Genomic DNA, 16,895 nt, shown 5'->3' with positions numbered 1-16,895 from the left:
ATTTTGGCTACAGCTATTTTTCTGGAATCTCCCACAAATGCCACAAACTAAGTGCAAGCCACAAACTACAATGTACACCATGAATGAGCTCTACCAGATCCCCTACGAGTATAGTAAGACAGGTGATATAACCATTGGAGAGATGACTACGCAATTTGACTTCCTATTTGACACAATGTCCTTCTGTGAACACCCTCAAACCGCTGTTGTAAATGAACTGATGTAAGGCAATAAATGTGTTTTTCTCCATAATATGCACTAGACCAGGTTCTAACCACAACAACTACTTCATATGAATGCATGAAGATGAACTATACTTCATCTAATACTTTTTTTTCTGTATAGCCCAGGAGTATCTATTTTGACTGCCAGTGGCTCTCCATAGTCTGCTTAAGCATGGCATTTCCCAGCAATCTGAGACCTTTTAAAATTGGATATGCCAGTAACTCAAAGTAGGATATTCAGGGCTCATCTACACCAAGCAGGATATTCCACTATGAAAGTGGTATGAAAGCAGTATATAAAGGGCAGGAGCCACACTACTGCTTTATAGCAGCATTAAAGTGCACTGCAGGATCTACACTACTGCTTTATAGTTGTACTGAAGTGCACTGACAACTGCTGGCGCCCATGACACATCTTCATTGTAAGCCTATGCGGCAGGGCCTTGCTATTTACTGTTTTACTCTGTACAGCACCATGTACATTGATGGTGCTATATAAATAAATAAATAAATAATAATAATAATAATAATAATAATAATAATAATAACAACATTGTGAAAGTGGTATGAAAGTGGTATATGGTATGTGTCAAGGGCCCCAACAGTTGTCAGTGCTCTTCAATATTGCTATAAAGCAGTAGTGTGGCTCCTGCCTTTTCTACACCACTTTCATACCACCTTCATGGTGTTATATCATGTTTGGTGTAGATGTGTCAATGGGCCCCAACAGTTGTCAGTGCACGTCAATATCGCTATAAAGCTCCTGCCTTTTATATACTGCTTCCATACCACTTTCATAGTGCAATATCCTGCTTGGTGTACACGAAGCCTTAGTAACCAAATCATGTGCTTTATAAATAACTGTTCTCACCCCAATAAATATAGTTTAGAAAACAGATTGCAAACATTTTTTTTAAAAAAAGTAAATTTAGGATTGTCTTGTTTTATCTCATATTCATATATATATAAATGAGGTATATAAATTTAAGCTTAAAATATGTACGTTTGATGATGTGCACAGGAATAGTTTTAAATCCTTATTTATAGCTCTGTATTAGTGCTATTCACTGACTACAAGACTTGACAGTGACTCCAATTCTACTCAGACTGCTTAGAGGCCTTCTACTTCAACTCAAGTACTGACACTGATTTGAGGTACAGACATCTAAGACGTTTTGCCTCCCATTGTCTAAAATGGGAGATTAAAACACAATGTCTCTAAATTGTTTGTCACAGGCAAATGAGATATGCACATATAACATTGCTTTAGGGGGAATTATGCCTGCCAGAAAACTAGGTGCAGCATTTTTTGTAGCATATGCAGTACATCAGGATTGGTAGTGACTTTTGCATTACTTGGCTTTATTGGATGGAATTTGTTGGCCCTTCTGAAAAGATAGAGCCTACCAAGTTTCAAATGAATATATGCAACAGGTTGTTGTTGTTTTGATTGGTTTTGGTTTTGGTGCAAGAGCACCCTTCACATTTCTAGGGTATTCAAAGATGTATGAGCATAACCCACTTTGTTCTTTCTGGACCGTTCCTCTGAAAAAGACTCAGCGATAGGGATGGCCCTAAGTAAAAGAATAAAACGCAAAGTTTTAGAATGATAAGAGCAATTGATTGCGTAAAAGGGGAGTCCAGAAAAGGTATGTTATTGGCTTCCCTTTACCTCCCCTATGATTTTATTGGTATTTGTTTTTAAGAGGGGAATCCTTACATTTTGCATTCGAGCGCTCGTGTGCTCCTTCTCCTTTAAAAACAAAAACAAAATGGCGGGTGTGACATCATCTTCCTCCTGGGATGTCCTGTGCCACATGTAGACAAAGGGGGAGATCTCACGATAACCATATTGCAAGATACTCCCCACTCCATTGTGTTAGACCTTGTAGGTCTAGCCATGGCCTATGTATGAAAATAGCACACGTCATAGATGTATCTCCAGGCAAGGGGTAGTTGCATGAAGCTACAGAGATATGTTGATTGAAAAGCAGTTTAAGGGTTGTTTTAATACTGAGGTCAAGGTTAGGGATTAAAAGAATGGTTGACTGACAAGCCCATCCATGCCCTCCTGCAAAGCATAGTAATTGGTAAAATGTGCCCTATGATTACAAGGTGGACCTATCAGACACTCAACCACCCCCATCAGTGTTTAGAGTAAGAAAATAAAAGATGCTATTTATGGAAACACACTGTTTGCCTTTCAAAACCTAAATTGTGTATGATGCATCATGCAGGGTCCGGCTTTAGTTCTGACGGCTGTCTATACATTCTGGAAGCCCCAAGGTGGCTCTGCAGTGGTGCTGCATCGATTATACAACACAGCAGCCACCTCAAAGCTATTGTGGGGCTTTCCAGAGAAGCTCTGCATTTTAAAAGTCATGGTGTTACCCTGACTTTTCAGCATGGAGCAGCCTTGCCTCATCATTGATGCTGAGACATGGCCAGGCAGATGACACCCCTGATTGGTTGCCATCCCCTCATGCAGATGGCAGGGGGTGGAGCCTGACTGCTGGAAACCCTGCACTTTCACTCTGCATCTGGATTAGCCAGCATCACCCCAATGCAGCAAAGATAAGGGGGTTGGTTATTGTGGCGGTAATGTGCTGCCATATAGACAGCCCCGTGATCACTTCAGAGGGAAGTCCACTTCACTTTGGGGGAAACACCAGAAATGGTCCACAGCTTGGTGCTTTGGTTGCATTTGATGCATATCCCCACTGTCTATACATATCAGTATAATAAGACTTATTCATGCATTCTTCCTTTAGGGCAATGACAAAAAACTACCAGCATGTCCTTTCACTGGTATTTGCTGTGAATCAGATCAATAAGAACCCAAAGATCTTGCCGAATATCAGTCTTGGGTTCCACATCTATGACAATTACTTGAGTGCAAGAATGACATATCAAAACACCATTAAGCTCCTATCCAGTGATAATATGATTGTCCCTAATTACAACTGTGAGAGACAAAATAATCTGATAGCTGCCATCGGGGGACACAACGCTGAAATCTCTCTTCACATGGCCAACATCTTTGGCATCTACAAAATTCCACAGGTACAATGAGGATGTGGCTACTGAAATTTTCCAGTGCTATCATATTACTCCTTTGTTCTCTTTTGGAAAAGAGACTGGATAGAGATGGACAAAGACATGATCTTTGCAATTGCCAAAAACTAAAATAAAAAATGTCTCATTGAAGTTAGGCCCATCTCATTTCCATGCTCTGTGGTGCTCTCTTTTCATTTTATTCAAATGGAAAAAGAGAATGTCAATTAGGAAAATGTGATTTTTTTTAAAAAAAAAAGGAAAATTTCGGGATTTCCCCCCAAAAGTGTTTGTATTCACATTTGTGAATGGGACATGTTCTCATGATTTGTAATCATAAACAGAATTCTCATATATAACATGCCTAAGGGCTCATCTACACCAAGCAGGATATAGCAGTATGAAAGTGGTATATAGTATGTGTCAATGGGCCCAACAGTTATCAGTGCACTTCAATACCGCTATAAAGCAGTAGTGTGGCTCCTGCCTTTTATATACCGCTTTCCTAGTGGAATATCCTGCTTGGTGTAGATGTGCCCTAAGACAGGATGGGAAATGGACTATACTAGGCTTTTTTTGTTGTTGTTAGATCAGAGGGATAAACCTATGTACACCAGTTGCTGGGGAGCATGGGTGGGAGGGTGCTGTTGCACCATGTCCTGCTTGTGGGTCTCTGGTCAGCAGCTGGTTGGCCACTATGTGAATAGAATGCTGGACTAGGTGGACCCTTGGTCTGATCCAGCAGGGCTCTTCTTATGTTATTCAAACACCAAATGTAGAAGGGAGGATATAAATGAATACATGGGAGAGGACTTGCTCAGTTTTCAACAACTGAAAAACCCACACTGAGAAAAACATTCTCTCTCATGACCATCCTTTTGAGGAAAGCTTCCCATTCAATAATAGAAATAATCTCAAGCACATTTCCCTCTTTTGATGGTGCCCTGTTCAGACAATGTGATGTAATATTTCAAACCAACTGGTTTGTTGCATATCTGTCCCTGATCATGGCAGTTCATTCACACCAAACCTTCAGCTCACAAAAGGGGAAAAAAATGAATTAAAGCTGCAGAGTTTCTAGGTGACTGTTTTGTGATCTTTCTCCCTGTGTCAGTTTTAGTGCAATCCTATACATGTTTACTCAGAAGCAAATCCCAGTCTATTCCAGGGGAGCTCAGGATATTACTCTTTGCCTCACCTCCCCACTCCCATTTGCCTTTGCCCTCCTTCCACATGGGCTTATGAAGTCTCCGGTACGATTGAGCTCGACACTGATATAATTTTCTCAAATATCTCCATTATAGCATTATTGCAGAGCACTGCAGGAAATTAAAATGCCACCTTCTGGCTGCCAGGCATTGATAAACATCAAAGGAAAATAAGTTGGGCCCAGGGAAGGTATCAGCAGTGAAGGTGCTTTATTACACATATTGATGCCGGGCCGAATCTAATACTAAATGCTGTTTCTTACAGTACTTTGTGATTGCTGCTTTTTCTACTCATGGCAATGGGCATCATAGGAACTTCAAGAACTCTTTGAAAGAAGTTATGAAACAATGGGCAGATTCAAAAAGAAATGTATCATGCCAAAGTACAAAGCAATAAACATCAGGCCCACTCACGAAGCAAAACCAATATTGTATGAAAGTCTGACATTTTGTAAGAAATGAATAGAAATTATTTACTGAAAATTATGTTCACCCAGGCTGAAAATTATGTTCACCCCATCCAGTGCTTGAATGGCATTCTGGATGATTAAATTGGCTTCTAAAGGCTTGTCCTCCAGTCCACAGGTGAAGTCCATCTGGCTAATAGGCACAAGAGACAGGGTCTTTTCAGTGAGGGGTTTCATCACAGTGGAACTCCCTGACGTGAGAAAACCATTTGCAGGTCTGTCCCAACATTGAAGCAGCCTGATTCAAGCACAGCAGGCAGCGGTATATGGAAAGGGCACCAAATTGTGCCACTCTCCTCTCCAAAGGGCCTGCTGCTGCTTCATCCTGCTGGTTGCCTGCATGGCAGCCAGCAGGACCAAGAAGCATCCATTCACTTGCCCTCTTGCCTCCTGCTCTGCTTGCCTGGTTGTGTGTCTCCTGCCACCATGACCTGCTTGGCCACCCAACACAGCTGGCCTGCCAACCTGCCCAACTTATTTTTTTGCACACATACCTGTGCCTGCCTTGCCAGCAAGCCACCTGTCGGGGGTTTCCAAATTCAGGAGCTGACGAGTACCTGTGAGATCAGCTAAAATATCACAAAAAGTGCTCAAACTTCTGGAAACATGCAGGATGTATCATGATACTTTGCCTGAACTCACACTGACATTGTTTGCCTGACATTGTACTGTTGAGAAATGTGCCAAAAATGGTAAGCTGGCCTGCTGGCAGGTACACACATTGGGTGGGAGGGGCCAAAGTAGTGGCTTCCTTCTACAGGTGGTGTCCTGCCTAGGGCCAGGACTATTCTCTATTTCAGTATTTTTAAATGTATATATCTTCTTTCATTTGTTAGCTTTAATTAGTTTATTTAAAATTACCTCAGGCTTTTAAGGTGGAGTTAACTTCACTGTTGCTGATTTTATTTCATTTTTGTTGGTCTTAGATGTTATGATTTTCTATTATTTCTTTTTTGCTCTGTATTGTTTTCACAATTACATGCATATGAATTTGTGTGTGTTTTTACCAAATAATTTTATTTGGCAGATCTGTAGAGCTCAAATTTTATATGAATATTTAAAATAAAATAACGAACAAGCTAACAAAGAGATGGTCTCAATGAACTTTTTTTTTTGCTTAGATTGCATACAGTATATTAGCTCCAGCAAGAAATGTTAAAATACAGCTCCCTTCCTTCTATCGGATGATCCCAAATGAAGCAAATCAGTATGCAGGAATTGTCCAGTTGCTGCTTCATTTCCAATGGATCTGGATTGGAGTCATTGCTTCAGATGATGATAAAGGAGAACAGTTTCTGCATACATTGTTACCAATGCTTACCCAACATGGCATCTGTACACCTGTCATTGAGAAAACACTAACTCTATCTGATGTTTTAGAGAACCCAGAAACATTAGAAACCCTCCATGCTATTACCTTTTCAATAATCAATTCCAGTACCAAAGTATTTGTTGTAAATGCAGACCCTCAAACAATTGCATGCTTGAAATGGCTGATATACCTTTACAAACAGTTAGAAGACATCATACAAGTATCTATAGGCAAGGTGTGGCTTATGACAGCCCACTGGGATTTCTCATCAGAGACATTTCACAGGGATTTTGATGTACAGGTCTTCCATGGTGCCTTGTCTTCGGCAATTCACTCAAATGAAGTGTTGGGTTTTAGAGAATTCCTGCAGCTCCTTCATCCTAACTTGCCAAAAGGAGACGGGTTTATCAGGATATTCTGGGAACAGGCATTCAATTGCCTGTTTTCTGATTCAAATGGAGACAGTGAGAACTCAAATACTTGTACTGGTCAAGAGAAGCTGGAGAACCTCCATGGGACTCATTTTGAAATGAGCATGACTGGCCAAAGCTACAGCATCTACAATGCAGCCCAGGCCATAGCATATGCTTTACAGCAGATGTTGTCATCTACAATCAAACACAATAGTGGTAGACTGGATCCCCCAAATTTTACTCCTTGGCAGGTAATATTTCATTTCAGGAATATTTTCTTGCCATCACTAGTTCTATATACAATAGCTTTTTGATTCAGAGAAACCCAAGAGATCCACATTTCCTATCTACAGTTACCTTCCTGAAAACCACACATGCTTAGATAGATGTCTTTCCTCTCCCGCTAGCTGAAGGTACTACAGATTTCTACAAAGTCCTGGCCTGGATTGGATTGATTGTGTTTAGGGATCAAGATGATAATGCCCCCAGCCACATTTACAGAGCCTATGTGCTTATGCAACGTGCATAAAATTTGGCTGGGCTTTGCCTCCAGGACCCAACTCTCTACAAATGTACATTCAGTCCAGCCAGATTGGTCAGTTTATAAGTCTGAAATTATCATCCCCCATGCTTTCCTCTTCCTAGTTGGAGCAATTGCTTTGGGGAAATTGGCAAAATTTTGTAAGGTTGCATTAAAACACAAAAGTGAAGAAATGTTTTCCCATTCATTAGCGTTGGGCCTTCCAACTTCTCTCAGAGAGTCTTCAGGAGTATTGGAAGACCAAATACTCGATTTTCCATTTTAATACAAACTTACCAAATTTTGCACTTTCAAACCAAAACACAAATTGAAATGCGGTTATCTTTTATAACTGGTACCAATGGAGTTTAATTATTATTTTTTAAAGGAGGTGTGTAATACTGGAATGTGCACACAAAAATGTGCATATCAGTGAAAATAATATTAAAATGCATTTTATAATAAAAAAAATTTCAAAAATATGTATGGCCAGATCTACACCAAGCAGGATATGATACTTTGAAAATGGTTTGAAAACTGCATATGCATTGTATCCTGAGTCCCAACAGTTGTCACTACCGTTATAAACCATTTTAAACCAGTAGTGTGTAGATCCTCCCCATGTTATGCAACATTAACTTCTTCTTTTTTAAAAAAAGGCATGTATTGGGAGAATTATGAACAAAAATGTACAAATATTCATGAAAAGCAATGAAAGAGAGAGAGAGAGAGAGAGAGAGAGAGAGAGAATGATAGAAATCAAAAAGTTGTTAATTGTAGGATTAGTTAGGGTGACCAACTGTCAGGATTTCCCCGGATTTGTCCTGGTTTTTGTTCTTTCCATGGTGTCAGGGGGGATTTTCTATAATTTTCAATAATGTCCTGGAATGATACACCTTCCTCTTTAAGGCTGCCATTAGCATGGCAGGAGGGAATGACATGCTTTCTTGAGGCACATCATTCCCCCACCCCTAGCTCCAATTGAGGTCTTAAAGGGGAAAGTGGGTCATTCGTGGACATTATAGAAAAGGCCCCAATTGGAGTGGATGGTGGTGGTGCAGAATGAAATCCTTTCCCTTCCTCCACTCCAATCGGGTTCTTTAAGGTGGCGGGGTGATAACGTACTTTCTGCAGGACTCAGAAAGCTGCTTCCCCACACACAAACTAGGTGTCCTCTTTTTTGGTTTCCCAAATATGGTCACCCTAGATTAGTGTGTTGAACAGGAGAGGAAATTTTCAGTAAATTCTCTCACTCTCCCCCTTTCAAGTTTCCAGGCAGTTTTAATTAAAAAGGATACAATCCCCTACACACTTACCTGGGAGTAAGACCATTACACTCAATGGAACTTACTTCTGAGAAGACACTGATGTTTCCACTAAGGAAATAACTGCTCATGTCATGTTATGGTTAAAGCAGGCCTCTGTATTCACTCTAATTGGATGAATAGATATTTATTAAAAATCAACAGAATAGAATTTTTTAAAAAGAAAAGCCATTCCACCAACTACAATAAAAGTGGAAGAAGACCCCACCACTGGATTCTTGGGTAAGGAGCTCAATAGTCCAAATTTCATGTATAAAAAATCGCCTACCTATACTATCAGAACCGCTTTGATTCAGAGAGTTTTTTCTTTTGTACTTCAAACTGCCTCCTTCCCTCAATCTTAAACCAACCTTCTTGAAATTTTCAGGGTATGTACAACCAACTTTTCTTTCTGGCACACATAAATTTCAGCAAGATTGGTGAAACATTTTCGATTTTATGAACCTTCCCAAACCAAAGATCCTTCTGGGATTTGGGGCATTGCTGACATTACGAGAATTAGCATCTCTGTTCCCTCTGATACAAGCTTGGAATTTTGAAGTTATAAGAGCAGTTTGGGAAGGAGACAACTTACAGAGACACCCACACCACTTAAGTTGAGCTTTTATCTAGGGAATGCCCTAGGTTGTGGTGGTGGTGGTGGTGATGATGATGATGATGATGATGATGATGATGATAATCATTATCATCTACTTGCAAGCAAGACAGTTTATGGAGTACAAAGAAGGTACATCCTGGCCCTTCTACACCAAAAGCATTTTGTAAGAGTCAGAGTTGGAAGACTTGACTCATTCATTTTGCCAAATAAAGTTACAGTATTGATCAATTATTAGAAACTTTATTATCCTTAACAAAAACAATATTGTGAAATGCATTGCAACTTGAATTCTACAACTTTAACTCTAAAGAAAGAAAACCAAATTCTTCAAGAGACTTAAATAGTAAAATGGAAGATGAAAAATCCCTCTTGCTTCTTTTCTGTTCTTATTATACAAATACTTATTACAAATTCATTTTCACTACTTTGTAAAATATGTATTTGGTTGTGTGTGTGTGTTTTTTCCTCTCCAATCTAGCTTCATTCTTTCTTGAGCAGCATCTCATTTAACAATAGTGCTGGGGATTTTGTGTCTTTTGATGAGAACAGAGAACTGGCAGCTGAATTTGATATTATAAACTGGGTTACTTTCCCAAACAAATCCTTCTTAAGAGTGAATGTGGGAAGAATGGATTCAAAGGCCTTACTGGAACAAAGGTTCAGCATCAATGAGGAGGCCATCACCTGGCACAGTTCATTTAATCAGGTGGGATACATATATGGATTTTAAGGCACAAAATGGAATGGGAAAGTGTTCCACACCTTCTAATCCTACCAGATGGCTTTGAAAGGGGGGTTGGTAAATTCCTGGAGGCAACAGCTATCAATGGCTACTAGTCATGATGGCTATATGCTACCTCCAGTATCAGAAGCAGTAAGCCTATATACTCTAGTTGTTGGGGAACAGGGGTGGAAGGGTGCTGTTGCACCATGTCCTGTTTGTGGGACAGCTGGTTTCCACTGTGTGAACAGAGTGCTGGATTACATGGACCTTTTGCCTGATGCAGCAAAGCTCTTTCTTATGTTCTGAATTCTTTCTGCTCTTTCCTGTCACCTACCACGATTGGCAGTGCCCCACCCAGGGAAGGCATGATAGGTGGCTCCCAAGCTCTTCCTGAATGGGATTATTTCCCCTGCTTATAAATCCCGGCTGGGCAAGAGTGACAGGGGTTTCTGCCGTTCTTGCCTCGCAACTCTGAAAGCAGGGGAAATAATCCATGGAGCCCAACAGATGACACAATAATCAACAGTTGTGCAGATAATTAATTCTGCACAGTGTTGATTATTGGAGTTGGTTTTTTCTAGAAAATAATGAACCATGGGGTGGTTTTTGCCCCACAGATGACACAATAGTCAACAGTGGACTATTTAGCCTACTGTGGACTATTTAATCAATTGTTGACTATTGTGTCATCCGAACCCAACCAGTGTATGACCATTTTTTTTTAAAAAAAAAAAAAGGCACAAAAAGCCCAGTAGAGATTTCTAAACTATACACAAAAACACTTTAGTCAATATAGCCATACATACAAAAATGTGTATATTTGGGGAGGGGGGGAATGGACATAACAATAGGTACTATACAGAGGAAAATAAAACTTTGCACACCATAACCATTTCTTGAAACACCCTCATTTTAAAAGAGCATTGAATTTCAGAATGATTTACCAACTCAGAATCCCATCACGGGCACAGTGTGTGTGTGTGTGTGTGTGCATAAAGACAGAAAAGGGTTCTTAGGATGCAAAGTACTTAATTTCATGAAGCCCAATGTGTTTGGGCCTGTACTTTATTCAACAGCTTTCCTCAGGAGGTTCTTAGATGATTGTGTCTGCAGAAATTCCTCTAGCTAAATAATTGTCTCCTGTGATAACCCATGGTTGTCATAGATCATCACAGGAGACAATTATTTTGCTAGAGGAAATTCTGCAGACTCTATCATCTAAGAACCTCCTGAGGAAAGCTGTTGAATAAAGTACAGGCTAAAACACGTTGGGCTTCATAAAAATAAATATTTTTCATCCCAAGAACCTGTTTCTCTTTTTTCTTACTTGTTTTGGATGTTCTCCTCCTATCGTTTTGTGTGTGACATGTGTTTGCATTACAAATTGTGTAATTTAAAAATCCATTTAAAAAAAAGAAGCAATTTCATACTTTAGTGAATGGATGAAAAGTACACATTTTTTTTTAAAAAAAAAATCACACTTTTCCTGTTAGAAATTTGCTCTTTGAACATTTAAACAAACCCCTCTACTTTTCTCCTTCTTTATGAATAGGTATTGCCCATTGCTCTGTGTAATGACAACTGTCATCCAGGTTCCAGCAGAAAAAAGAAAGAAGGGGAGCCATTTTGTTGCTATGATTGTGTTCCATGTCCAGATGGGAAGATTTCAGATCAAAAGGGTAGGTGGCTATATATATATATAATCATCAAAAGAAAGATGATGACAATGTTGGATTGTTTTAGAATCTGTTCTATTTTTCAGATATGAATGATTGTTTCCAGTGCCCGGAAGATGAATTTCCAAATAAGAACAAAGACCAATGTCTTCCCAAAGTCATCATCTTCCTCTCTTATACAGAGCCTTTGGGGATCACATTAGCTTTTGTAGCTCTATCTTTTGCACTAGTCACACTTTGGGTGCTAGGGATTTTCATCAAGAACCAGCACACTCCCATTGTGAAAGCCAATAATCGGGACCTCACCTACTCTATGCTCATTTCCTTATCATTCTGCTTCCTCTGCTCTTTCTTATTCATTGGTCAACCTCACACAGTAACCTGTTGTTTACGACAAATTGCTTTTGGCATCATCTTCTCAATGGCTGTATCTTGCATATTGGCAAAAACCATCACAGTGGTTCTGGCTTTCATGGCCACCAAGCCAGGATCCAGGATGAGGAAATGGGTGGGGAAAAGTCTAGCAAATTCTATTCTTCTTAATTGTTCCTTTATTCAGGCTATTACTTGTGCTGTATGGCTATGTACTGCTCCTCCATTTCCTGATTTTGATATGGATTCTCTGACTGAAGAAATCATCCTGGAATGCAATGAAGGTTCAGAAACGATGTTTTATTGTGTTTTGGGCTACCTGGGATTTCTGGCCATTGTCAGCTTCACAGTGGCTTTTCTAGCAAGGAAGTTGCCAGATAGTTTCAATGAAGCCAAGTTCATCACTTTCAGCATGTTGGTGTTTTGCAGTGTTTGGTTGTCTTTTATTCCATCTTACCTGAGTACCAAGGGAAAATACATGGTTGCTGTGGAGATCTTCTCCATTTTGGCCTCTAGTTTTGGATTACTAGGTTGTATCTTTTTTCCGAAATGCTACATAATTATCCTAAAGCCTGGATTGAACAACAAGGACCAGCTAATAAAGAGAAATAACATGTAACTAGATGTTTTCTTATATATTATTCTGAAATTGCATCATTCTTTTTCATGTTCTGTATTGATTATATTATTGATAGTTGGGGAGTCCAAGCTTATATTACCAAGTGAAACTTGGCCCATGATGAACCTAGGATTGGAATTTTACACTTGTCCTTTCTCCTGCTTTGTTGTCGTCCTCAGCTTCTCAGACTTGACAAGGTCATGTTTTTCACTACTGGTGCCTGGCAGCATTGGCAAGGCAACAACCTTGAGTTGATAGTAAGGACTTTCTTTCTCAGGTTGTAGATAATGTATTTTATGTATGACAATCCAGGAACATTATGTCCTTTTGGGTGGAGTAGGCTTGAAATGGGGATTATGAGGAGGATGAAAAGGAAGACCCTACATCAGAAGAGATCTGGACTTCTGGGCCCTAAATTTTAATGACAATGATATTTCTTTAGAAAGTGTTGAATGTAAGGATATCTATTATTATTATTATTATTATTATTATTATTATTATTATTATTGTGATTCCTCTTTTTATGAGGCGTAAAAGGCTAACAGGAGAGAATTGAACCAATTCAAACTCAATGGTAGATCAATAAAATTACACAAAATTCATGATGGAGTAGTAAAGCTCAAGGAAATTATGCAAATTGCATAACAGAACAGTGAGACAGATCACCAACAATATACAAATTTCATGGCATAGCAGAAAAGCTGAGGGGAAATTACACATATTTCATACTGGTGGATTTCCACATCTGGGCACTTGCATGGGACTATTTTTTATTTTTTTAAGGTTGTGATTACATACAGGATACACTGCAGTGTCCTTTCTTCTTAATTTTAGGGGCATGGGGTGGAGGGCACTGAAATAGGAAGGATGATGGTAACACTAGTGATATTGTGAGGAGGAGAAGGGGTTTTCCCTGCTCTTGCTTTTTGTGAACCGCCCAGAGAGCTCCGGCTATTGGGTGGTATACTAAATAAATAAATTTTAAAAACCCTGTAGGTGTCCTTAATGATTTGTTTACAGGCCGCACGTAACTGGCATATCATTGTACTTTGGCCTGCACTTGTGTTTATAAAGATACACAGAGATTTTTGTATTCATATTTGTACCTTTACATACATAAATAAACTCCCAACTTTGAATTATAGTGAAAACAGTTGTAATTCATGGAATCTGTGCATGAAGAGCTTTCCAATGTGTTTCATGAGAATCGATCAATGGGGAGGCAGTCAAAAAGGGATAATCAAACTAACTCCTGATATATTTTTTAAATAGCACAATAAATGGACATAAGTAAACTCCCAAGTTTAATTATAGTGAAAACCTTTGTTGTTTGTAGAATCTGCATGTCAAGGGTTTTCCAATGCAGTGTGTTTCATGAGAATCAGTTAGTAGGAACAAACTCCTGACTTGATAACTTGTTTAACGATTTGTCTTGTCTCTAGTGTTAGTGCCCCTTTCATGCCTAAGCCTCTTATACCAAGCTGCTAGGAATTTTCCAAGCGTTCTGAGACCTCTTTTGGCAGCACAAAAGAGTCAGCTTGGAGAACTCCGAGTTATAATATCTGAGAGTTCCTTACAGCTTAAAAGAAAGCATTTTCTATAAATTAGAAACCCTATAAGTTAGATTGCCCAGTGAAGGAGAAGTTTCGCAACAAAAGGTGACAGTACTGGAGAGGAAATCACCATACTTTTCCTTTTACTCTCAACTGGATCTAGATGAAATTAATCCCATTAAAACCAATATCAAAGTTTTACTGACTAACTTTTATATATATATATCATGTTACAATAGCAATTGCAGGAGTGGAATCCAGTTAGATCATCCTAATGGCTTCTGTCAGTGGAACAATGATGGAGGCAACTTTGAGCCCTCCTGCAGCCCCCTTGCAGTCTCAAAATTTATTCTGGAGGGTTGGAGACCCCGTGGAGCAGATTTTGGAAGGAAGTCAATAGCTGCACGTGCTAAGAGAGGATTAAATTTGCATTGTGCAAACTGACATCCATTCAGTGTTAGATTCCAACATAGTTTTGCTGGAAGATACATAGGCCTTTGGCATTTTTCGTTCTGATCCCTATCCAACCTATGGTGTAGGGTGACCATGTGTCTTCTTTTTCAGAGGACAGTCCTCTATTTGAAGGGCTGTCCCATCCAAGTATTATGTAATGATAAAGAACCATTGTGAAGGAGAGCTAAGTCTTGAAGCTGCCCGTCAGCAGTACCTGGACAGTAGTCAGAACAAGGCACACAGCTCATCTGGTCCCAGTCATCCACAGTATTGTGAGATATAGGGCCTGTTCAGACGACACTTCAGGCTCTGTGGTTAGCAAAACTGTGGTCCTCTAGGGTTGGCACTAACCACAAACCATGCTGCCACACACAGCACTTTAAGCCATGGTTAGAGCTGCTGTCCCTGCTTCAGATGTTCCAGCTGTGGCTAGTGAGTGAACAGGGTTTAGCAAAGTACATTTCACAAGACACCTAAAACCCTGCTGCTGACTAACAAAATAGCTTCAACCAGCAGGGTTTAAGGCAGTGGTTCCCAAAGTGGGTGGTACTGCCCCCTTGGGGGCGATGGGATTGCATAAGGGGTGTTAAGAGGCAAAGGGGTGGCAGGGGGATGCTAAGAGGCAAAGGGGCAGTAGGGGGGCACTCAAGGTGGTCTTTTCTGAGAAGCGCCTCTCCAGAACGTCTTAAAACCCATGGACATTTTTATGGGAGAAGGTAGTTTGGTCCCAAGCCATATAGGGGAAGAATCCACACATGTATTAATACCATTTAAGAAGAGTCCTTTTAACAGTGAATTGAAATGTTTCAAAAGCACCAAAATGCTAATGAAGAGACATACCCTGCTTGGTGTGCCCCGCCACACCGGCTGCAAAACAGAGGCATTCGCTCTCTTTTCCCTCCCTCCCTTGGCAAGCCTGCAGCAGGTGCTTCGGATTTTGAATAAATATTCAATTAATAGTTACTGTTTTGAATTTTATTTTTATTACCTTCCTTAGTGGGTCATTGAAACCTGCTATTCTGAATAATGATTTTTATAGTGTAGGGTAGGGGCACTGGGCGTGAGTTTGTGGAACCAAGGGGGCGGTTACCTGAAAAAGTTTGGGAAACATTGGTTTAAGGTGTCTTCTGAACAGGCCCATACTGTATTTATATTTAAATTATATTTTTCATTTTTAAATCCAAATTAGCATGTGCAAATTGTAAACATATTGCTGACTGCTTTTGCCTTTTTTATCTTTCTTTTTCTGCTGATGCATTACCCCTTTTTTTCTACAAGTAGCCACCCCATCTATGAATAAGACTTAGCAGATGAATGATCTTTGTCTGGAGATTAAGAAAAGTGTGCTATCTCCTTAACTTCCATATCAGGGCTGAAGGTTTCTTCCAGGTTCTCAGTATACAGTAATCCCATGTGAGTCTTCTTTTTCTAAAAGGGCAAAAGCTGAGAACTAACAAATACACTTTCTTCAATTAATCAATTATTCGGATATGCATGGTAGACCACAGTGCACTACTATCTAGGGAGATGACTTTGAAATCAGTAATTATCTCAAATTCAAAGACCAATGCCTGAACATGCCAATTCCATTTGGATTTTCTGAGGCCACATTCACAATCAATAACAAAGTTTGACAATTTCTACATAATATCCCTGATCTGTTGAAAACAGATTAAGGGACTGATGACATTCTGAGCTTCCACTTTAGCAGAAGTGGCTAGCGATGTTCAGGGATTTCATTTGCTCCATGTTTGTAAGTAAATGAGGCTAATTTTACTTCCTGGACTAATACATGGAAGTGAATGTGATTATCCTTAGAATTATGCACTTTCTGAATGCTGTGATGCAGTTCTTGGCTGGCAAATGCATACAAATATGCATATTTTAGGAGGAAACCACATAGAAAAATGTGTTCTTTAGGGGAAGATGATACAAAAACATAGCATTTTTTGAAAACAGGGATACAAAGATGTATATTTTTCGGAAAATGTCCAATGTATAAGTTTTCTTTTCTCTTTTTTTCTTTTAATCGTAACCTGGTGCAGAGATTGGATGGAAGAGATTTAAGATTGAAGAAACACAAAACCCGCCCAACAGGAAACAGACTGAGCCATCCATCCACACTGGTGACTGATAGTGAGCTAGTGAGATAAATAGAAACTGGGCACACTGTTTTAAACTGATGTATGCCATGGAAAATATATTTCTATTCCAAGTATTTTTTTGCTGGCTGCGGCAGCTGGCTCAGACTGAGTGCAAGGAATATTCTGCAACTTGCACCACTAATGATCTCTTCCAGATTCCATACACGTATTGTAAAATAGGTGACATAACCATTGGTGAGATAAGTACCCAGTTTGACTTCTTGTTTGAAACA

The 16,895-nt window shown here is 39.6% G+C and overlaps 1 protein-coding gene across 1 annotated transcript; it reads left to right on the top strand.

Annotated features, from left to right (window-relative positions):
- Positions 1–79: 79 nt before the first annotated feature.
- On the top strand, positions 80–12,512 carry LOC134405525 (vomeronasal type-2 receptor 26-like). Its single transcript, XM_063136771.1, has 6 exons — positions 80–222; positions 2,996–3,287; positions 6,075–6,929; positions 9,600–9,827; positions 11,398–11,524; positions 11,608–12,512. The coding sequence occupies exons 1-6, from the start codon at positions 80–82 to the stop codon at positions 12,510–12,512; spliced, it is 2,550 nt and encodes an 849-aa protein (XP_062992841.1).
- Positions 12,513–16,895: the final 4,383 nt, after the last annotated feature.

This window comes from Elgaria multicarinata, chromosome 11 (assembly GCF_023053635.1).
Source record: "Elgaria multicarinata webbii isolate HBS135686 ecotype San Diego chromosome 11, rElgMul1.1.pri, whole genome shotgun sequence".
In the NCBI taxonomy this organism is placed as follows: domain Eukaryota; kingdom Metazoa; phylum Chordata; class Lepidosauria; order Squamata; family Anguidae; genus Elgaria; species Elgaria multicarinata.
This window is presented reverse-complemented; position numbering and strand designations above follow the sequence as displayed.